The 25,153-nt window shown below is 40.7% G+C and overlaps 1 protein-coding gene across 1 annotated transcript in view; it reads left to right on the top strand.

Annotated features, from left to right (window-relative positions):
• Window positions 1-25,153, top strand: part of LOC128657979 (uncharacterized) — a 210,180-nt gene that overhangs the window by 105,013 nt on the left and 80,014 nt on the right. The window contains exons 6-7 of the mRNA XM_053712419.1: window positions 4,694-4,780; window positions 11,060-11,158. Of these exons, the coding sequence (XP_053568394.1) occupies window positions 4,694-4,780; window positions 11,060-11,158 (186 nt within the window). The remainder of the gene's footprint in view (window positions 1-4,693; window positions 4,781-11,059; window positions 11,159-25,153) is intronic.

Genomic DNA, 25,153 nt, shown 5'->3' with positions numbered 1-25,153 from the left:
GCAGAAGTTCCAGACATTCAGGCTTTTTGTCTGGCTTTAGCTAGGATTAAGCCTGTGTTTAAGACTGTTGCTCCGCCGTGGAGCTTAAACTTAGTTCTTAACGTTCTTCAAGGCGTTCCATTTGAACCCCTTCATTCCATTGATATCAAGCTGTTATCCTGGAAAGTTCTGTTTTTGATGGCTATTTCCTCGGCTCGAAGAGTCTCTGAGTTATCTGCCTTACATTGTGATCCTCCTTATCTGATTTTTCATTCAGACAAGGTAGTTCTGCGTACTAAACCTGGGTTCTTACCTAAGGTAGTTACTAACAGGAATATCAATCAAGAGATTGTTGTTCCATCATTGTGTCCTAACCCTTCTTCAAAGAAGGAACGACTTTTGCATAATCTGGACGTAGTCCGTGCCCTGAAGTTCTATTTGCAGGCAACTAAAGATTTTCGTCAAACTTCTTCCCTGTTTGTCGTTTACTCTGGACAGAGGAGAGGTCAAAGGGCTTCGGCTACCTCTCTCTCTTTTTGGCTTCGTAGCATAATACGTTTAGCCTATGAGACTGCTGGACAGCAGCCTCCTGAAAGGATTACAGCTCATTCTACTAGAGCTGTGGCTTCCACCTGGGCCTTTAAAAATGAGGCCTCTGTTGAACAGATTTGCAAGGCTGCAACTTGGTCTTCACTTCACACTTTTTCAAAATTTTACAAATTTGACACTTTTGCTTCTTCGGAGGCTATTTTTGGGAGAAAGGTGCTTCAGGCAGTGATGTGCAGTCACTAGAGGCAGGTGAGGCAGTGCTTCACCTCTCATATGGGCAAAAATATATATTTTTTTATTGGCTTTAAAAAAAAATTTTAATTTTTTTTTCCCAGCATTTTTTTTTCTCACAGCTATATGTTGTGCAATGAAGAGGCACAAGCAGGTCTGCCCACCATTACACAACATGCTGCGCCATCTACTGGATGAAAGTGGTTAAGATCATTGCATGGCCCATTAACTGCTTATTTGAGGCAGTCCTATTTGGGCTGAACCAATCCAGAGAGAGGCATTAGTAAGTGGAACATAGGGTTGGGGCTGGATGTTAAATCATATAAAACAAAACAAAAACGGAAAAAACAACTTTCATATATTTTGTTGCTGTCCTGTGAAGCTGCCAGCTTTGCTAAAGTGAAAAAGAGAGTTCTTCCCCTCTAAGTGCAGTGGAATGTTCCACTGTCACTTCCTGAATCTTTACAGAGCAGGAGAGAGGCACAGAGAGCACTGCACTGTTTCAACCACATCTTATTAAAGTAAGATTTTACTGATAGGGATTCTGTTAGTGAAAATGATAATTTAATGAATGTGGGTTAGTGTTTGTTTACTCTTTTACAGCAGGGTCATTTTTGTATTTTGTTTACTCAAACTTTACACCCACTAACTTAGCAGCTTGCCTCTGTACTTCACACTAAATTATAGACTCATTTTCTGAACTCTGTAGCTCTGCTGTTTTATTACTTTAAAATTCTGTGGTCCCTCTCCCCCCCACCAACTTGTGTGTGTGTGTGTGTCTCACTCTATCCATCTCTCTCCTTATGTGTTGTTCTCCCCCATGGTCTCTTTCTCTCTCTGTCTCTCTTCCTCCCCCTCTGACTCTCATCCCTTATGTAATGAAAGAATCTATAAGCATAATTTGCAGCATTAAAGTAAAAAGTATGTTTTAAACATATTTTAATGGGCATGGATTTCTAGATCTCATAATTAGAGCAAGCATTGTGTTATCTTGCAAGAGTTTCTGTTACAATCCTTTAAACTAAAATCAGATGTTTACTAAGTTGATCAGTTTTCCAAGACACCATTTAAAGGGACATGAAACCCATATGAAACCCATATGCAAATTTAAATAACTTTCCAATTTACATCTAATATCTAATTTTCTTCATTATTTTGATGTCCTGTGTTGAAAATCATATCTAAATATGCTCAGTAGCTGCTGATTGGTGGCTGCACATAGATACCTCATGTGATTGGCTCACCCATGTGCATTGCTATTTCTTCAACAAAGGATATCTAAAGAATGAAGGCGTATCCTGCCACTGCCTCACCAGCCTCTGATGTCACTGCACGTCACTGGCTTCAGGCAGTGGTTCCTTCCGTTTAAAGTTCCTGCCTTGTCCCTCCCTTCATCCGTGTACTTTTGGTATTGGTATTCCATAAGTAATGGATGACCCGTGGACTGACTACACTTAACAAGAGAAAACATAATTTATGCTTACCTGATAAATTTATTTCTCTTGTAGTGTAGTCAGTCCACGGCCCGCCCTGTCTTTAAGGCAGATCTAAATTTTAATTAAACTCCAGTCACCACTGCACCCTATGGTTTCTCCTTTCTCGTCTGGTTTTGGTCGAATGACTGAATATGACATGTGAGGGGAGGAGCTATATAGCAGCTCTGCTTGGGTGATCCTCTTGCAACTTCCTGTTAGGAAGAGATATATTCCATAAGTAATGGATGACCCGTGGACTGATTACACTACAAGAGAAATAAATTTATCAGGTAAGCATAAATTATGTTTTTTTGCCTTCTTACAAGCTAGACATTATATAAATGGACTACAAAAAAATACAATCCAGACTGGTCATCAGGTTTAATTGGTTCCAGAATTAAACTATATCAGGAAGGGGTCTATTCTATTTCCCATTTGTACAATCTAGTGAATTATTGGCTGACTCTAAACAAAGAGGATATACAGTGAAAATGGCAGAAGTACCTACCAGAGATTAGTATAGAAGTTATACAAAATAGTTTAAAATCAATCAATAAACCATGGGTTTCAACTGTATGGCATAAGTCACATCTGAAAATAGCAAACCGTGCATATATAACAGCATATAATTAGAACAAATGGTATAAGACAAGTCAAGTATGCCCAAAATATAGCTCAGAGTATGCCAACATATTTCATTACTTTTGGTCATGTCCCAAAATCTGCTAACTATGGTCACAAATAAATTATTGGCTTAAAAAAATATTGCTCATAGATTTTAAGATCCTGCCGCAGCATGCAATTTTCTTAACTAAATATTCAGAACAATGCAGGAATGATGCAATAATCAATACAGCTATTCTAACACTTAGAAATCTTATCCTTAAAAAATGGAAAACATCTAGAGCTCCTAAATTTAATGAATTTAAACAGGCACTGAGATATATAATATATCTTAGAACAATATTCCTTACAATATCCGACTAACATACAGTTAAAACAATTCTTTAATAAGTGGATATAAGTCATCAAATCACTCCCACAAAATTCACAGATTTAACTAATAAGACCCTTTAGCAACTTGGAATATGTATTACTAAACATTCATGCAAGTAATTTTTCGGCTCATTGGGCCGAGTAGTAAGCATTACTCTACCATTATCTAAACCCTTATACCTTAAAGAACAATATCTGAAGAACAATGGAATGACTTGTATACCCTGAAGAAGGGATTAGAGGATAAGGATTGTGGAGGAGAGGGAGGGGGCGGGAGTGGAGAGGAGCGAGTCTTTACCCCCTATTTTTTTTTCTCTTTTCTTTCTTTTATGATAATAAGTTGGATTATCATACCTAGATTTAATATAATGATAAACAATGATATATCACTCTGTGAACATGTACCTCAAATTTATTTCCCATAATATGCTATATTTTGGATACCTTACGATGATTAACATATGTTAGAATATTTGCATGTTATCGATGTAGTGATGAATTCTAATAACTACATCAGTTTATATTACTGCATATATGTACTTAAAGGGACACTCAGGTTAAATTACATTTTCATGATTCAGATACAGCATGTAATTTTAAACAACTTTCCAATTTACTTCCATTAAATAAATGTGCACGGTCTTTTATATTTACAATTTTTGAGTCACCAGATCCTACTGAGCATGTGCAAGAATTCACAGACTATACGTATATGCATTTGTGATTGGCTGAATGCTATCACATGGTACAAGGGGAGTGGAAATAGACATAACTTTGAAATTTGTTATAAAAAAATCTACTACTCATTCGAAGTTCAGACTAAGTGCTATTGCATTGTCTTGTTATCTTGCATTTGTTGATTATGCAAATCTAATGTGTTGACTGGTCCTTTAAATTTTATTCTCCATAAAATGTTATATTTTGGATACTTTATGATGATTAACATATGTCAGAATACTTACATGTTATCGATGTAGTGATGGATTCTAATAATCACATCAGTTTATATTACTGCATATATGTAATTTTGAAAATGTATAAAAATATATATACTTAAATCCGGAATCTGGCTTCCTCCAATCATTGCGTTGTCAATATGTGAATGAAATCAGGAAATGCGGGTGGAGGATCGGAGTTAGGTTTACTATAACACAAAGGTAAGTATTTTAAAAAAGAAGCATCTTTGTAAACTTTAATGAACTATAGTGTCCCTGTTTCTAAGATTATTATTTGATACTAGGCTTTAATTTGTTAAAGTTTACGATTGCAATTATATATTAATATTATTATAGGCAAAAACTTATTTATGCAACATACTAGCAGGAAATGCATGTCACATTCATAGGTTGTGATGTGCATAGTCTGACTGAAAAAGTAGATTATCCAATAACAGCTCTGTAAAAAAAACAAAAAACATAGTACATTGTTTCATGATTACCTAAGCAAATTGTATTCTCTATTAGAACTAACAGGTCACAGTGATGAACATCTCTACACAGGAGCACAAGGAGACCTTGTACAGAATTTTCAGCCATCGGATGTCTCTGCAAGTGAGTGATCTATGGTATAAGCTTTACAGTTAGAAAAATCTGATTCTGAAATGATCTTACCCTCTGCTTCATGCAAATATTACACACACATAGGGGCCGATTTATTAATGTCCGCCCCACATCGATAAATGCCGACAGCATATGTTGTCGGCATTTATCATTGCACAAGCATTTCGTGTGAACTGCTTGTGCAATTCCGCCCCCTGCAGATTGGCCGCTAGCAGGGGGTGTCAGTCATCCTGATTGTGTTCTTTTGGGATGATTGCTGTCCACCAACTCGGAGGTGGGGGATGAGTTAAGCTGCTTCTTAACTTATGTTTCCAGCGAGCCTAAAGGCTTGCGTGGAAACAGCAGCATCCGCTGCTTCTTAAATCGGTCCCATGCTCTCTCTTCTCTATCACCCCCTGATTTATGTGAATAGTACACACACATGCCCCATCTTCTCTCTCACCCTCTGCCTCATATGAATAGTACACACACATGCCATCTATTCTCTGTCACCCTCTGCTTCATATGAATAGTACACACACATGCCCTATCTTTCCTTCTCTCTCACCCTGTGCTTCATATGAATCATACACGCACATGCCCTCACTTCCCTTCTCTCTCACGCTCTGCTTCATGTGAATAGTACACACACATGCCCTCTAGACGTGCGTTTAATTTTGGCCGATTTGCGATTCGGATGCATCCGAATTTCCGAATCGGCGAATTTTCAAAAATGAATAAATTTGTTTACGAATTATCTTAAGTCTATAATAAAGGTATTAACCCCTAAACCACCATTCCCTGACATCGCCGACACTAACTAAACCTATTAACCCCTAAACCGCCATCCCGAAAATCGCCGACATGAACTAAACCTATTAACCCCTAAACCGCACCCACCACATCGCCGACACTAACTAAACCTTACAACCACTAAACCGCCGTCCTGAAACATCGCCAACACAAACTAAACCTATTAACCCCTAAACCGCCGTTATGAAACATCGCTGACACAAATTAAGCCTATTTACCCCTAAACCGCAACCCCCCCACATCGCCACCACTAAATAAAGCTATTAACCCCTAAACCCCACCCCCCAACTCGCCAACACTAACTACACCTATTAACGCCTAAACCGCTGGCCCCCACATCGCAACAACCTAAATTAAACTATATTGACCCCAAAATCTAACACCCCCCTAACTTTAAACCTAACCATAACCCTAAACCTAACCCTAAACCTACCCCACCAACTTTAAACCTAACCCTAAACCTAAAACCCCCTAACTTTAGCATAATTAAAATATAACTAAATTAAAGTTACAATTATTAACTAAATAATACCTATTTAAATCTAAATACAAAGTAACTTACTTGTGAAATAAAACCTAAGCTAGCTACAATATAACTAATAGTTATATTGTAGCTAGCTTAGGTTTTATTTTTATTTCACAGGTAAGTTATTTATTTTAACTAGGTAGACTAGTTAGTAAATAGTTATTAACTATTTACTAACTACCTAGTTAAAATAAATACAAACTTACCTGTGAAATAAAAATACAACCTAAGCTGCCTTACACTAAAAGCTACCATTACAAAAAAATTAAAATACTAAAATAAAAAAATAAATAAAAAAAACTACCATTGCAAAAAATAACAAACGAAATTATCCAAAATAATGAAAAATTATTCCTTTGATCAGACATATGTATTTGTATACCTGATGTATGGGATCTGACTTCCTTAATAGATGTATTTCTTATGCTGTACATTTCAAATCTTTCTTTTTCAATAAAGCTCTTTAAAAAAAAAAAAAATATTCCTATTCTAATACCCTTTTTTTTTTAAAAAAAAAAACACCCCAAAATAAAAAAAATCCCTAATCTATAATAAACTACCAAGGGCCCTTAAAAGGGCCTTTTGTAGTGCATTGCCCTAAAGAAATCAGCTCTTTTCCTACAAAAGAAACACACAAAGACCTATTAACATTACAAACCCGCACCCTCCCAAACCCATAAAATAAAAATAAAGTTAAACCTAATCTACCCATTGCCCTGAAAAGGGCATTTGTATGGGCATTGTCCTTAAAGGGGCATTCAGCTCTTTTACTGCCCTTAAAATGGCATTCAGCTCTTTTAAGAGTGCCCACCCTAATCTAACAAAAACACCACCCCAGAACGAAAAAACAATTACACAAAAAAACAAATTATCAAAAATAATAAAAATTATTCCTATTCTAATACCCATTTTAAAAAAAAAAACACCCCAAAATAAAAAACCTAATCTACAATAAACTACCAATAGCCCTTAAAAGGGCCTTTTGTATTGCATTGCCCTAAATAAAGGAGCTCTTTTGCTCACAAATAAATACAAAGACCCACTAACATTAAAAAACCCCACCCCCCCCCCAAAATAAAAAAAACTATCTAAAAAAACATATCTACCCATTGCCCTGAAAATGGCATTTGTATGCGCATTACCCTGAAAAGGGCATTCAGCTCTTTTACTGCCCTTAAAAGGGCATTCAGCTCTTTTAAGAGTGACCACCCTAATCTAAAAAAAACACTAACCCCTCTTTAGGTACTCACAGTTGTTAAAGTCACGCTTGAACGATCTTCATCCCGGCAGCTCCATCTTCATCCAGGCGGCATCTTCATCCAGGCGGCTCCATCTTCATCCATCGCGGGACCGGCATCTTCTTCATCACCGTGGAGCGGCGATGCGCAGAGGCGGAGGTCCAGGCGGAAGTCCATCGATCCGACGTGGAGGTCCTCTTCATGCGATAGTCCGCTGCACACTGAGGATTGAAATGCAAGGTACCCCTTTTATATTGGGGGTACCATCGCATTCCTATTGGCTGAAAAAATTGAAACAGCCAATAGGAATAAGAGCTGCTAAAATCAATAGGATTTAAGCAATTATCTTTCCTATTGGCTGTTCAAATAAGCCAATAGGAATGAGAGTTGCTTAAATCCTAGAGGCTGATTTGAACAGCCAATAGGATTTAAGCAGCTCTTATTCCTATTGGCTGATTTAAAATTTTCAGCCAATAGGAATGCAATGGTACCCCCAGTATAAAAGGAGTACCTTGCATTTCAATCCTCAGTATGCGGCGGACGATCGCATGAAGAGGACCTTCACGTCAGATCGATGGACCTCCGCCTTGGACCTACGCCTGGACCTACACGCATCGATCGCTCTGGCTCCGCAAGGATGTAGAAGATGCCGGTCCCGCAATGTATGAAGATGCCGCCTGGATGAAGATGGAGCCACCAGGATGAAGTTCTTTCAAGCGGGACTTCAACAACTGTAAGTACCTAAAGAGGGGTTAGTGTTAGGTTTTTTTGGGGTGTTTTTTTTTTTTTTTTTAGAGTAGGGTGGGCACTCTTAAATGAGCTGAATGCCCTTTTAAGGGCAGTAAAATAGCTGAATGCCCTTTTAAGGGCAATGCCCATACAAATGCTCTTTTCAGGGCAATGGGTAGATTAGGTCTATTTTTTTTTTGTAAGTTTGGGGGGTGGGGGTTTGTAATGTTAGTGGGTCTTTGTGTTTTTCTTTTGTAGGAAAAGAGCTGATTTCTTTAGGGCAATGCCCTACAAAAGGCCCTTTTAAGGGCACTTGGTAGTTTATTATAGATTAGGGATAATTATTTTTTTGGGGTGTTTTTTTTTAATTTTTTTAAAAAAATTAGAATAGAAATCATTTTTATTGTTTTGGATAATTTCGTTTGTTATTTTTTGTAATGGTAGTTTTTTTTATTTTTTGTAATTTTAGTGTTTTTTATTTTTTGTAATGGTAGTTTTTTTTATTTTTTGTAATGGTAGTTTTTTATTTTGTAATGTTAGCATCTAGTGTAAGGCAGCTTAGGTTTTATTTTTATTTCATAGGATAAGTTTTGTATTTATTTTAACTATGTACTTCGTAAAAAGTTAATAACTATTTTTTACTAACTAGTCTACCTAGTTAAAATAAATAAATTACCTGTGAAATAAAAATAAAACCTAAGCTAGCTGCAATATAACTAATAGTTATATTGTAGCTAGCTTAGGCTTTACTTCACAGGTAAATTACTTTGTATTTAGATTTAAAAGGTAATATTTAGTTAATAATTTAAAGTTTAATTTAGGTCTATTTAAATTATGTTAAAGTTAGGGGGTGTTAGGGTTAGGTTTTGGGGTTAATATAGTTCAATTTAGGTTGTTGCGATGTGGGGGCCGGCGGTTTAGGGGTTAATAGGTTTAGTTAGTGTTGGCGATGTGGGGGGGTGCGGTTTAGGGGTTAATAGGTTTAGTTAGTGTTGGCGATGTGGGGGGGTGCGGTTTAGGGGTTAATAGGTTTAGTTAGTGTCGGCGATGTTTGGGAACTGCGTTTTAGGAGTTAATAGGTTTAGTTAGTGTTGGCGATGTTTGGGAACGGCGCTTTAGGGATTAATAGGTTTAGGTAGAGTTGGCGATGTGGGGGGGTGCGGTTTAGGGGTTAATAGTTTTAGTTAGTGTTGGCGATGTAGGGGAATGGCAGTTTAGGGGTTAATACTTTATTTAGTGATTTATTTAGTGTTGGCGATGTTTGGGAACGGAGGTTTAGGTAGTGTTGGTGATCTGGGGGGTGCGGTTTAGGGGTTAATAGGTTTAGTTTGTGTCGGCAATGTCGGGGAACTGCGGTTTCAGGGTTAATAACTTTATTTTGTTATTTAGTTAGTGTCGGTGATGTGGGTGCGGCAGTTTAGGGGTTAATAGGTTTAGGTAGTGTTAGTGATGTGGGGGACGGTGATTTAGGGGTTAATAGCTTTATTTAGTGACGACGGTGGTTTAACATAATTTTGTTTCGGCAATCGCCGGAACATTAGTTAGAAATAACGATTCAATCCATAATAAAGATTCGGCCGGACATTAATAATAATTCGGTAACGGTTTTGAATGCATCCAAATTTCAAAATTCGGAACGACACGAATAAATTCCGAAACTGAATTACCAACACATACCGATTTATTCTCGAACCAAATTTTTTTTATCACCCGAATCGAAACAAAGCAAACCAAATTTTTCGATCACGCACAAGTTATTGACCTCTCTTCCCATCGCTGTTATCCTCTGCTTTGTGTAAATAGTACACACACATGCCCTCTCTTCCCTTCTCGCTCACACCCTGCTTCATGTAAATAGTAAACACACATGCTCTCTATTCTCTATTACCCTCTGCTTCATGTAAATAGTACACACACACATGCCCTCTGTTCCCTTCTCTCTCACCTCCTGCTTCATATGAATGGTACACACACACATGCCCTCCCTTATCTTTTCTTTTTTCCCCACACTCTTCTTCATGTACATGATACACACATGTGCCCTCCCTATGTCCTCACCGTCTCATTCATCAAATGGTATTCTAAAAACTCGCTTTTTATTGTGAATTCAATCCTTTTTGGGCTGTTAATAAATATGTGACTTAATATATGAATACATTGGCTGGTGCTTTGCACTATATTTATCCTTTTGAATCGAAAACTGTAAGGAACATTATTTAATCAACATTTTATTATACTGTATGCACATTTAAGTTCTGAAATATGTTTTGGGTGTATACACATACCTTTAAATTTGCTATATATTTTAAATATTGAATGTAACATCTGAAGTTACAAATCTAATAAAAATACATTTTATCAATCAATCTCAATATGCCCCAAATAGTAATTGTATGGCAATTAAAGGGACAGTCTACCATAGAATTGTTATTGTTTTCAAAGATAGATAATCCCTTTATTACCCATTCCTCAGTTTTGCATAACCAACACAGTTATATTAATATACTTTTTACCTCTGTGATTACCTTGTATCTAGGAACCTTCTTCCAGCCCCCTGATCACATGACTGTGACTATTTATTATCTATTGTCTTAAATTTAGCATTGTGTTGTGCTAGATCTTAAATAACCTCCTGTGCCTGAACACAGTGTTATCTATATGGCCTACGTGTACTTTCTGTCTCTTTGTGTTGAAAAGAGATTTAAAAAGCCTGTGATAAGAGGCAGCCCTCAAATGCTTAGAAATTAGCATATGAGCCTACCTATGTTTAGTTTAAACTAAGAATACCAAGAGAAAAAAGCAAATTTGATGATAAAAGTAAATTGGAAAGTTGATTAAAATTAAAAGTCCTATCCAAATAATGAAAGTTTAATTTATACTAGACTGTCCTTTTAAGTTCCCATTACTTTGTTAAATATTAGTTGCTTTTAGGGTGAAATAAAATCCTAAACCATTAAATATTGTCTTTAATAAATGTTCTGACAGGTGACATTAATACTGACGTAGATGTTAAAACAGAAGATCTGAGTGTAACGTGTCAGCTGGAAGGTCCAATGCAGGAAATGTGTGACAGTGACAATGCAGGTAAGTGCACGTGTGACATGTCTTCTGTTTATGAGGTATTGCCTGGTGTTTATAGCTTATTGTCTGTAAGTGCTGTACATTATATCACCAGTCAGGGTGTCACCTCAATCACACACTGAGTGTCACAGTACAATATAGCCTGATACTCACTGACTGCTGTACCATTTCTAGGGTTCGCTTATCCTCATCATATGACACCCAAGCCCTATACAGCTGCCGTCATTTATATCTGCCAAAGTATAATCATTACTATTGTCATCTGATCCGCTGCGGATACATCGGTAGCACTTTGTAGGAGCAAACATTTTTTTTTTTCTTTTTAAATATTTTTTATTGAGGTAAAAAGCTTACAATACACAAATGGTGAAAATAACACATTAAACTGCATGCAAGGATAAATGCGAGCAGAAAGTCATACATAAACATACATAAAACAATAATACATCCATCGCATATGCCTTATTCTTTTTGTCAACCTTTAAACAGGACCTCAATTAATGTTTTGTCTTTTAAGGTCTGGGTGGGGAATGTATTTGCATAACTATAATCAAGTCCTTGTTGTTGTAAGTACGGGCTAATAAGGTGGCGTGTATGCCGAGGAGACATATCCATTAGCCATACCAGTGCTTCATGTTCTCTTTCAATAGAATTAATTTAGAGTCCCAAATAGGTCTGGGCCCCAGACTTGGGACAGAAGAAGAGGAAAGAAAGAAAGAAAAATGGGGGGGGGGAGAGAGAAGGAAAAATAGGAGCTGAAGAGGGAGAGGGGGGGGGTGTTCATATTATAATTGGAGCCAGTCACTCCAGACCATCCAGTAGAGGTCCATGGAGTCCTGCAACCTATGTACATATTTTCCATATTAGCAAAGTAATTTATTAAATCGTGGACTAGCGAGATAGAGGGAGTTCAACTTAACAGCTGCCATCACATATATTACCATTTTCTCTGTGGGGACAGGGAGTTTTTTGCCTCAAGAATATGGAATAGGACTAACTGGGGGTGAGTGTTATGTGTATATTAAGAGAATGCAGTAGTGATTCTATTTCCTTCCACAGCAATTTTAGTTTCGGGCATGTCCACCATATGTGGATATCCGTTCTTTGTTGCCCACATTGTTTCCAACATTGTGAAGAAACCAAACTAAACATTTTAGAAAGTCTCATTGGTGTTCTGTGCCACTTTAGTAAAACTTTAATGTATACTTCAAATACAGTTACACAGTGTAGTGTTTTTTTTTGGTGAGCATGAGTGCCCTAAAAATGTCCCGTTCAGGTAGTAAGATATCTAGTTCCTGTGACCACGCTCTAATCTGCCAAGGGATACCTACAGAATGTTCGTTCAATAAGGCTTTGTAATGCAATGAGAGGGCCCTTCTCAGACCCCTTCCACTAACCCACCGTTCCTCCCATTTAGTGAGGTCCCTCAGGCCATACTTTGGGAAACTCCATGACTTAAGTAAACTAAGGATTCTACCTGCCTCAAACTGGAGCCAAAGAGGGCACCTTTCTTGAAGTTGGGAAATTTGTGCCACTGTGAGTAGTTTATTATTTATGTATAGATCTTTTAATCAAACTATGTTAAGACCTTTCCAGAAATCTGTATGTATGTTTGGAAAGCCCCAAAGCAGGCCATTTAGATGTTGAACTGGGGAATAATGAGGAGCAATTTCACTGCAATGTCTGAGATTGTGCCATATAGCTATGTTTTGTTTAACTATAGGGTTATCAATTAGTTTGGTTAGAGATTTATGTCTAGGGACCCATATGACCTAATATAAGGCTAGGCCATATGGTATAGCTAGTTCTTCCAGCCTATACCAGCCTGGTCTTTCTTCTCTCTTACCCCAGGCTGCTATATGAATCAGTCTGGCTGCCCCGTAATATAGGGAAAGAGGCCCCCACCCCCTTTGTGACATGTCTCTGAAGGATCTTATGTGTGACTCTCTGAGTTTTCTTATTCCACACATATCTCAAGAATAGTTGATGTATCAATTGCAATGGAGCAAACATTTTAATGTGGAAAATTTTAAAGGGGCTTTATACTCTGCCAGCAAGCCACAACACCAATCAAACAGATGCAGAGAGCACAGTACACTTTTGCAAAAAGGCAATATTAGTAATAACTACCTAGGTGAGAAGTGGCAGCAGAGAGGACCATGGATATTGTAAAAGCGTGCAATAGGGTACCAAATTGAATTGCATTGTTAGGAGGACATCTGGTATCGAACTCTGGTTTCTTTGGTACTAACCCTTTTCTCTGTCAATCTCCAACTTCAGAACTCAAATCTGGTCTCTTTCATACCTTACCTTGAACCTGGCTCATGCACCGTTATATTGAACTCTCTTCACCTGACTTTAATCATTTGACTGGTTCTGGGCCTATAAGAGGTCACTTCCTGCTATCTTGCCTTGCCTGATTTTTGTGGGTGTTTTTTAAATGAATTTTTATTCAGTTTTAGAATGTAAGGTAACACTTGGGGACACGCAGGACCCCTGTTCAAACATAAACAGACAAAAAGGAACGGACACGCAGGTCCGGTTGCAATAGCTGTCAAAACATTGATACATCGTAAGTAAATTGCAGGGATTTGTGGTGAAAATAATTCACCAAGATTGAACCTTAGTGTGGGCTCAGAATATGGGGGGGGGGGGAGGTGATGCTTATAAATTAAATTTAATGTTCCAAAGAGCAAGTCCGGAAAAAATTGCTGTACTATGTAGTAATGGGTATGTCCATATATAGATTGAGAGCAGGTTCTGCCATCATCTAGAGATGTGGGTAACAAGAAAAAATTCCAGAGACAAGTGAGATGCAAATTGTACCCAGTACACACTGTACGTAGCGCCCACTGTACCTAGCACTCATTGTGCCTAGCCTACACTGAACCTAGCACTCATTGCACTCAGCACTCATTGTACCTTGCACACACCATACCCAGGCCACACCGTACCCAGCACACGTTATACCTAGCACATGCTGTACTTGGCACACGCCATACCCAGCACACACCGTGCCCAGCACACGACGTGCCCAGCACACATAGTACCTAGCACACACTGTAGTTAACACTCATTGTACCCAGCACACACAATGCCCAGCACACACTGAACCCAGCACTCACTGTACCTAGCACACACTGTACCTAGCACTCATTGTACCTAGCACACACTGTACTTAGCACTCATTATACCTAGCACACACTGTACCTAGCACTCATTGTACCTAGCACACAATGTACCCGGCACATGTTGCACCTAGCACACATTGTACCTAGCACACATTGTACCTAGCACACATTATGCCCAGCACACATTGTACCTAGCACACGCTGTACTTAACACACACTGTACCTAGCCCACGCTGTACCTAGCTCTCGCTGTACCTAGCACACACTGTACTGTGGGCGCGCTGTATCCAGCACACATTATACCTAGCACACATTGTACCTAGCACACATGATACCTAGCACTCACTGTACCTAGCTCACACTATACCTAGCACACGCCGTACCCAGCACCTGCCTTGCCTAGCACACGCAGTACCTAGCACACATTGAACCTAGCACACATTGTACCTAGCACATATTGTACCTAACACACATTGTACCTAGCACTCATGGTATCTAGCACACATTGTACTTAGCACACATTGTACCTAGCACACATTGTACCTAGCACACATTGTACCTAGCACACACTATACCTAACACACATTGTACTTAGCACACGCCGTACTTAACACACACTGTACCTAGCCCACGCTGTACCTAGCTCTCACTGTACTGTGGAAGCGCTGTATCCAGCACACGCTGTGCCTAGCACACATTATACCTAGCACACATTGTACCTAGCACACATGATACCTAGCACTCATTGTACCTAGCTCACCCAGTACCTAGCACACGCCGTACCCAGCACCCGCCTTGCCTAGCACACGCGGTACCTAGCACACTTTGAACCTAGCACACATTGTACCTAGCACTCATGGTACCTAGCTCACCCAGTACCTAGCACACGCCATACCCAGCACCCGCCTTGCCTAGCACACGCGGTACCTAGCACACATTGAACCTAGCACACATTGTACCTAACACACATTGTACCTAGTACACATTGTACCTAGTACACATTGTACCTAGCACACATTGTACCTAGCACACATTGTACCTAGCACACATTATGCCCAGCACACATTATACCCAGCACACACTGTATCCAGCACACATTGTACCCAGCACACGCTGTACCCAGCACACACTATACCCAGCACACACTGAACCTAGCACTCATTGTACCCGGCACTCATTGTACCCGGCACTCATTGTACCCGGCACTCATTGTACCTGCCACTCATTGTACCTAGCACTCATTGTACCTAGCACTCATTGTACCTAACACTCATTGTACCTAGCACACGCTGTACTTAACACCCACTGAACCTAGCTTACGCTGTACCTAGCACACACGGTACCCGGCACCCACCTTGCCGAGCACACGCAGTACCTAGCACACAAAGTACCTAGCACACACAGCACCTAGCACATAAAGAACCTAGCACACACAGAACCTAGCACCCACAGCACCTAGCACACACAGTACCCAGCACACACAGTACCCAGCACACACAGTACCCAGCACACACAGTACCCAGCACACACAGTACCCAGCACACACAGTACCTAGCATACACAACACCAAGCAAAAACAATGCCCAGCATACGCAGTAACAAACAGACACAATCCCCAGCTCAAACAGTAACTATCACACACAGTACAAAGCACATACAGTACCTAGCACACCTAGGAACCCATGCTGTATTAGAGTATACAAATAACAAAATATTATTGTGCTACACTTTAACCCTTTGGAAGATGGATGCCTTAAAGCTATGTACAGTGACATACTGGGAGTAAACTTACAATGGAGGTTACATGAATGTTAAGGAGGGTAGTACCATAATCTACGGTAATATAGTAAACGTAAATGTTCATAGATAACTAGCATAACTTAACCTTAACTAGAGTATAGCAGTAAACTGAATGGAAGGATGCCCCTAAACATGATATCAAAGGTTGCTATATGCATGCTCGAAACTGTATAATCAGCACATCAAGCCCTGATTTTTTAAGTGAGGTCATAATCATAACCTGTGAGTGAAACAAGAGTACTAAATGAACAGAAAATTCCCACAATGTATATGCATATCAGTCTCCCTCTTGAAAACAGTCGGAGCGATAAATAAGATTTTGCGTGTCTCATTCTGATAGCTCAGATCATCCTGAACAACCTTTCCCCAGCCTGTGATGTTTTAACTAATGCCGGATTTTTGCGAGATATGGAGGCCATCTAGATCAGTTTCAGTGGCCCTTTGCACAACATGCACGGGTGAAGTCATTTCAGTATTTGTGAAAGGGCTTGTGTCCCAGTATTTTTCCTCCATGGCAGGTTATAGGCTGTGCCCTCATGTGTGCCTTAATAGCCTGGTTTACCCGAGTTTCAGGAGCACTGCATCTCAGTCTAGGGATATCCTGCTGCGTGGCTAAAATGGCGCTTCCAGAGCTCATGTATGCAATGTCTCACATAAAGCAAAACAATCCACTCACTCAGCTCCAAGAATACAATGATCTAGGAGTATCTTTAGATGAGGTCTCCTGTGGTCGCAAGGATCCCATGAAACAGTCAACACTCTTTAAACACTCCAGAGCGGATCCCGGACCCTCCGGAGTGCAGCAGCAGGCCTTGTAAAGTCAGATTCAGATGCTATCATGTGTTCCAGTAGAATGTACAGTGAAGGTATGAATAGGCGACTAACACTCAGGTCTTTCCTTAACTCCTTTCAGTCTTTAATGTGTGATCTGCCTCTATTTAATACCTGCTTTAGATCCATATGTACAGTTATTTATCAGGGATGGTAGTTCTGCCTGCTTTAATCTTATTCTTTCCTGAAGATTTCAGGCTCTTTAATGAGCCAGAGACTTCCGAGGTAGGCCGAAGCCTGGGATTTTCCCGAAATCTTCTGGAACTCCTTTCTGGGTAGATCGAAATTTGTCTCAAACTCAGCCAAATTTCAGCCAATGGTCCCTTGTAGTGAGTAAATACTGCTCCAAAGTTTTTTTTCTGGGAATCAGCTCCTAAATTATGCTTTTTAGGGCTAATAAATGACAGGTTTTAACTAGAGCTCTGTTAAATTGTGACTGTCTAGGCTGCTGGCTAGCTCCGCCCCCCTGTGTATCAATTTTAGCCTTTTTTTACTTCTCTTAGCAGTTCTCTAATCCCTTAATAAGGCTTGTTTTTGGACTATGCAACTTTCTTCACGTTTTCAAACTAGACGTCTGCGTTTCTTCTTTTCCTTTGCCATCTACTGGATTTCTTCTTGCTGAGTATCCGTATTAATACAGAATAATCAGGCCCAAAAAATGGAGTCCCCAGGAACTGATTCAGTTCTTGTGCAACAGGTTACTTTCCTAACTCAGACTGTACAAGCTCAAGTTACTGATCTGCAAAATAAAATGCTCTCTGTGGAAATGTTTCTAGGATCAGTCCTCCAAATGCTGCTGCCGTTGACCCACCCCAAGATGTTCATCTGCCTTTACCCGAGAAGTTTAAAGGAGACCATCACGGGGTTCCTATATCAATGTCGGTTGCAGTTTCTGATGTACCCCTCCTGATTTTACACAAACCAAACTAATGAGCTCAAAGATTTCAGGACAGGTCTAGGGGGTTATTGAACAGGGGGGACTTTAATTATGTTTGTTATGTGATTTTATCTGCTAATGTGTAGTGATACTTGGGCTCATGGCTATTTGGACATAATGGCCTTATATCATCAGATTGCGCTTTCTTAGGACTGGCGCGTTTTATTGGCTTACACGATGCACCTTGTGACCGGTTGTGGTCACGTTGTATTCCATTTCCGGACCTTGACCGAGTGGCGATGGAGGGAGTCTGTCAGTTGTCTGGTTCACGGTAGGTGGTGAGTGCCCCAGCCATTGGAGGGTGTAAGGTGCCTTTAGTGTTTGTCCATAATTACAATCTCCAAGTTATGGAGGATTCTGATTTTTTGGAGACAAATATCTCCGATTCAGAAAATAAGTCTTGCGATGAATATGAAATGGCCCAGGTTATCCATGCCCATCAGTTATGTGCCGATTGCCGTTCTAGAGTACTCTCTTCCCCCGAATCAGGGAATTTAGAGTGCGCTGAGCCATCCGCTCCTGAGGATTCCATGTCCTACGAGGCTCGTGCCCCAGAACCTTTTTTTGCTACGCAAGCAGGTGTTCCTAGGGCTGTTACTCCTTGTCCGGAATGCGGCTTGTTTCCTCTAGAGGTTACAGCACGGTTCTGCATGGCCATATCTATGGCGTTGGCACATTTATATCTCCCTAGAGAGGTATTTTTAAGATACTGTCCATGTTCTGTTAACCGGGGTCCATCGGGCGTGGGATCGCCTGAGTCAATCAGACCTTCTGGGGAAGCGATGGCCTCTGAGGCTTCAGGGGCCCTACCCTCAGGGCCGGGGAGTTTATTGACCTGGCGGGGGGGTCATTTTGCCTTCCGTTATAGGCTGGCGCGTATGCGTGTTCTACTAAGGCATGTTTTGGCGGTGCTGGAGGATTCCAGTTCTACTGGGCCGAGGGAACCTCAGCCTTCTGTGCCGGATGGCAAACTGGGTTAGACGTGTAGGGATAAAGACAATCTCTTTAACGTCTGTTTTTTCTTTCTTTTAAGTATCTGTTCCAGTTCTGAACTTGGAATGATGGGGCCTATAATTGGCTGGTCCGGTTGGCGGGCCGTTTTCCTTGGGTGCTGCCTTTTCTTTTATTTGAATCCGGTTTGGATATATTTGATTTGTTTTATGGAGCTCATGTCTGTTATAATTGTCTGTTGTGGGAACATTTCTTCTCTGGAACTAATACTTCCTTGGAAGCTGCGCGTTTCTATATGATTATAGTTTATGTTATCGATCCCTTTGGGGCTTCGTTTTTTTTTTCTTGGACCTTGGACTGTTCAGGGGAGTTCTTTGTACCAGGCAGGTACTGGTCTGGTGCTAGCTGCGGTTCATTATGGTTCATGTCACCCACGTGGTGCTGGTTTGCTGGTTATCTTGTTGGGTGTTGAGTCGTTCACTTCGATGGAGTGTTATTTTTATTTTATCCAATCACTTGTGGGGGGGGGGTTCGTTTTCTTATACATCAACTTGTTCCTTGTCTTCAGTGAATGGAGACGGAGGGTTTGTTCCTCTACCGTTTTCCTTAGGTTGAAGTCCGGGTGTGGCCCTGTCTACTTCTCCCAATGAGTTTCCCATTCCAAGGGTTTGGAGGTCTGAATGACCGCTGGAAAGCCGGATTCCAGTTTGGATGACCTTTTTTCGTTCTATCTTGGTATCTTACGGGTGTCCATTTTCCTGTGGTAGTCTCAGGTACCTATTGAGTTTACTGGGACTGCTTTTTTCCCTTTTAGGGTGGTCCGGTCATCTAAGTTCGGAAGTGCGGATATGTCCGTCTTCTCTTGTTTTTGCGTATCACGCGCTTTCATGAGTGGGAGCGCAGGGGTGGAGTTTCTCCCCCTTTTGTCCCCCAGCAACCAATCCTGGTTCACTCCGCAGGGGAGTTGTGGAGTTTTCTATGGTCTTCCTTGTGTGGTACAGGGATTTCCGGGAAGGTGATCCTCTGAGGATTTTGGCTCTCTGTCTAAGGGGCTTGATCAGCCTGCCGGGTTGCCCACATGGCTAAGGTTGCGAGTTTGAATCCAGTTTGTTGGGTGTTCATTATATGGAGCCCTGTCCCTGGTGACCTTCGGGGTCCCTGGATAGTTTAAATCCAGCTGCAGCTGATTGTCTCTTCACTTTGGATTACAACTTGCAATAAAAGGATACTTTTTATTGGCGTGTTGCTCTTGAGCAGAGGGTCCAGGGTTCAGCTCCACCTTCGGGTGTGGGTTGCCATCTTTTAGACCTGTCTAGATATTTGTCTATGCTCTTGGTCTGAGTCCTTGCGAATGCACTACCTAGAGTGATCTCTCCGTATGAGGTAACCTGTGATTTCCTCAGGTCATACGGCCTGCCCCGGTTTTTTGGGGGTCTGACTTAGGGCCATGTCTCTTGACTGAGATTTTGGGTTCGGATCGTTAGATTCGGTCCTTGGTGGTTCAGTTTCGAACCTTAGGGTTTAGAACGTCCACTTGTCCCTTCAGGTGAGCTTTGGTTCTTACCTGAAGGTTAGTTTGATGCTTTTCAGATGCATCTTCCAGTTGTCGCTAGTGGCAACTTTTGCATTTGAGTCGAGGTTGTTTGTCTCAACTGAACTTAATGGTCGTTGAGTTATTGCTCAATGATATTGCTTACAGTTTCTCTTTAAGTTTCTTCACCTGTCTACGGCTGGGGAAGTGATCCCCATGAGTTTTGGCCTCTTGGGGAGGATTTTGGAAGTCTTACGGTTTCCATGGAGACCCTGTGGGTCCTATCTTCTCGTTCAATGATTTTTCTTCTTCCCTTGCGTGCTAGAGGCTATGGAGGCTGGCTCTGGTACTAGGGTATCGTTATGGCTCAGTGCCCTATCTTCCTTTTTTGGGAGTGCTACTTTTGGGAAGGGCAATGTGCAAGGGTTCCGGATCCGTGCACGATGTGTCTATTATGGGCCACCTGTAGTGGCCGGATGGTTGTTTTAGCTGCATAGTAAGCAGAAGGTTTGCAGTTTGCAACCAGCTGCAGCTATTGCATCTGGAATGTATGATCGTACGCTGTTTGGCAGTTGTGGTAGCATGCCGGATGCTAGTAATTGGTCAGGGGTTCGTTCCTTGTAGGCCCTCCGTTTCTGTATTGAGACGGATGTTGTCAGCCCTTTTTTGGGGGCTGGGGCTGTTTCTCAGTGTGGGGTCTGACCGTGTACTTCTGTTAGCCCTGTTATCCTCCCTGGTGGGAGGTTCTCGGGTGTTCCTTCCACCACAGGTTACATGCTCTGCTGGTGTTGGATGCCCTTTTGGGGTCCGGAATCGTGCTAGACGGGAGTTGTCGTCGATGTCCGGCACTCCCTGTGGGATGGGGTCCCATGATGGATTAGGGTCAGTTTTGCAGCCCTGGAGCTGGAGCTCGCGAGTCTGTCCATTGTGATTCTGTGTTTCACAGGGGGCCCCTCTTTTCTGCTTGGACAGTTAGTTCCTCCATCCTGTCAGTTACCTTCTTTTCTGATATGGATTTCCTACCTGTATGTGTCTAGTTTTAGCAGTTGTATCTACTGGACTAGGGTTCTGGGGAGCTTGTGGCTCCTTGGCACATAGTCAGTCGTATGGTGTTGTGTCAGAGGATCTGAGGGTGGATTTGTTCTTCCTTGTGATCACTCTCTCATTGGTTGGGAGTGTCTCTCTGGGGATAGGATCTTGTCTTTCTAGAGTGTTATTCTCCTGGGTGGTTGGCTTGTAGCAACCTTCGTTTCGCTTGTCTTTTTTTTTTTCCGGTTACTTCCTTCGGGTAGTTTGTGCGCTAGGAGCCTGCGGGACTTGCCTCCTCGGAGGCATTGTGCTCAGCGGAATCTATTGATTTTGAGTGGCCTCCAGCACGGCTTTGCCGGCTAGTTAACTGATGGACAGTTACCTTGTTTTCTTTTCTATACTGTTTCTTATGGGTAATACCAGGCTGTGGTGCCTTTCAAAGGGACCGCCTTCTGTACCCACCCTTTGTTTGCATTCAGTGTCCTCTATAGCTTGGGTATTTTTTTCCCAAATGTAATGAATGCAGCTGTGGACTCTTCCCGTTTAAGAAGAAAATTATCAGGTAAGCATAATTTAAGTTTTTCCTTTGTGGCACTTGAAAAAGGTCAAAATTTAAATTGCCACCCCCATTTGGTGCTGCCAATTTACCTTTATTATTTTGAGCGCAAGATCTAATCGTCATGATAGATTCCGGAGCTGGTTGTAACTTTATGGACGTTAAAGTTGCTGAATAAAATAAAATTCAGTTCATATAATGTACTGTAATATTCTTTCTTATGTGTCTGCCCCTTAAGTGTCAACATGGACTAAGTTGATATTCACAGACTCTTTTTTGTTACTTAATTCTTGGGTGACAAAGTTATGCTAAAATAAGAAAGAGCCACTTGGTTGACTTCTTAATATACTACAATAGAATAAACCCAAATATCCAGAGGGCTCAGTAGGAAATAAGTAACACGCAGTAATGGCCTACTCAAGCAATGTTGCAATCTGTTGAAAATGTATGTTATTTTTTTTATTATACATTGCACTCAGGTCTTTCTAGTCGTTATCCCTCACTGTCAAAATATTGTAAGTGTTATCTTCTAGTTTGTTATAGTTCTTGTGTTTGCTTAAACAAATCTACGTTATTATAGGTGTTTGTGTATTTACAATGACAGCCACAGGTTTGTAAATGAGGGATCGCTGTACATTTCATTGTTTCCCCCTTGGTATGAATATTATTTTTTAGTACCATATCTTACTCGCTGTAGGAAGTCGGCTGATACATAGAGTCATATCATTATAATGTATACCACTGTTTCCCCCAGAGACCCCTCTCTTATATATAGTCGCCTAGTTTTCTGGTTTCAGATCTCCCTTTACTAATGGTAAAACGTGCTACAAGTATATAAATGCTTTTATAACTTACGTCAGTTATGGGGCTTTTCCCCTATCTTTTTTTGTATTTTTGAATTTCTCTCATAGCTCTGGTTTGTATTTCACTTACCTAATTTAGTAATAAGTACCTTTTAGAGAATTTTCCCCTTACTCTACTCTTCTCCTATTCCTTTCTCCCCCTGCACCCCTTCTTTGCACCTAATCCCCCCCCCTTTTTTTTTTTTTTATCATGGCCACACAGGCTAAGTCTAGTAAATTTAGGGACCACTCAATCAACCTCACAACTATCAATGCAAAAGGCCTTAATGATCCGGGCAAACGCTCTATCGCCTTCAAAGAGCTTAATAAATTACAAAGCCACATAATCTTAGTGCAGGAAACACACTTTAAAAAAGGTAGGGAACCTAGATGGCACAACTCTCTGTTTCCTACGGCATATTTTGCTTCAGGCCAGAGTAAGACAAGGGGTGTGGGCATATTATTTCATAGAACAGTCCCATTCCTGCTGACACACATAGAGAAGGACCCTGACGGGCGATACATAATACTGGTGGGTACCCTTTTCGGTCACTATATCACTCTAGCTTCAATATATTCTCCCAGTCACGGTCAAGAGACCTTTATGAAAAAGATATCTGAACTCTTGTTAGAACACTCCAGAGGGATTACATACCTCGCTGGAGACTTCAACCTGGTGTCCGACCCGGTATTGGACACTTCACAGGGAGTTACGTGCACACCTATTTCCACGATTAGACAGGTTAACAACATCCTTAAAAAGACAGCTCTACATGATGTTTGGCACTCACTCTATCCTTCCTCAAGAGATTTCTCGTTTTTTATTCCATCCCACATAATAGTTACTCCAGCATTGACTATATTTACACTGACTCATGTGGTCTCTCAATTACACATCAGAGTGTCATAGGTCACATCACTTGGTCTGACCATGCCCCGGTTACTTGTTCGATCCTATGGCCGGACATACCAATTACAAAACAAATTTGGAGATTAGATGATACCATCTTAGATAACCCTTTAATCTTTAACGACTTGCAAAATATTTTGAGGGAATACTTTGAGAACAACACATACCCTTCATCATCTAAAGAGATTATATGGGAGGCACATAAAAGCGTGTTACAAGGAGGTTTAATTAAACATAAGGCTTTACTTAATAAGCAATATAGAGTTAAATACTGTGAGCTACAATCCAAGATAAGCACCTTAGAAACTAAACATAAATTAGATCCTACCTGTAACGACACTAAGACCCAACTGAAGGAAACAAGGCTGGATTTTCAAAAGCATTTGGCGGAATCACACCAAAAAAAAGCCCTTTATTTGAAGCAATACTATTATTAGGGGGGGAAATAAACCAGGTAGAATCTTAGCTAGATCCCTTAAAAAAAGACAAATCCGGTCCCACATACACTCAATTAAATCCTCAGATGGACATATATTACGTAGCAGCACCCAAATAGCTGCTGAGTTTCACAGATATTACCATTCTTTATATAACATTCACGATCGCCCAGCATCACCCCCTCAAGTAGATACTATGCGCAGGCAAGAGGATATTATTAACTCTTATCTAGGGGATATTGATCTCCCTTCATTAGCACAGGAAGATTCAGACTTTTTGGATTCCCCAATAACGGTTGAGGAACTTTATAACGCCATTAAGAGTTGCCCGAGTGGTAAAAGTCTTGGCCTTGATGGGTTCTCTTCAGCCTACTATAAAAATTCAAAGAGGTTTTTTGTGGGCCCTCTCTTGGACCTATTTAATGATATTAGGGATAATCCCAATCTATCTCGTATACTTCTAGAAGCCCATATCACAGTTATTCCCAAACCGGGAAAAGCTGCAGATTCCCCTGGACATTATAGGCCCATCTCTCTAATTAATTCTGATGTGAAATTGTTAGCAAAAATTCTAGCGAATAGGCTTAACAAGTACCTACCAAATTTAATTAACAACGATCAAGTGGGTTTCGTTCCTGGTCATGAGGCCAGGGACAATATAATTAAAGTCACCCAACTGATTGCCCACACCTGGGTCTCGGGTATCCCTCTAGTGCTCTTCTCCACCGACACGGAGAAGGCCTTTGATAGGGTGAGCTGGCTTTTTCTGCGCCATGTCTTAGAGAAAATGGGTTTTGGAAAGATCTTCATACACTCAATCTTTGCACTATATTCAAACCCTAACGCCAAAATTAGAATCAATGGAACTCTGTCGGAGCCATTTGATATCAGTAACGGTACCAGACAGGGCTGTCCCTTGTCCCTGCTACTCTTCGCCCTATCAATAGAGGTTTTAGCTCACAAGGTTAACATTACAGGAATAAGAGTAGATTGCACAGAGTACAAACCGGCATTATATGCTGACGATGTCCTCTATACTTTAT

The sequence above is a fragment of the Bombina bombina genome, chromosome 4, assembly GCF_027579735.1.
Source record: "Bombina bombina isolate aBomBom1 chromosome 4, aBomBom1.pri, whole genome shotgun sequence".
Taxonomy (NCBI): Eukaryota; Metazoa; Chordata; class Amphibia; order Anura; family Bombinatoridae; genus Bombina; species Bombina bombina.
The sequence above is the reverse complement of the archived record's forward strand: the minus strand, read 5'-3'. Positions and strand labels throughout refer to the sequence as shown.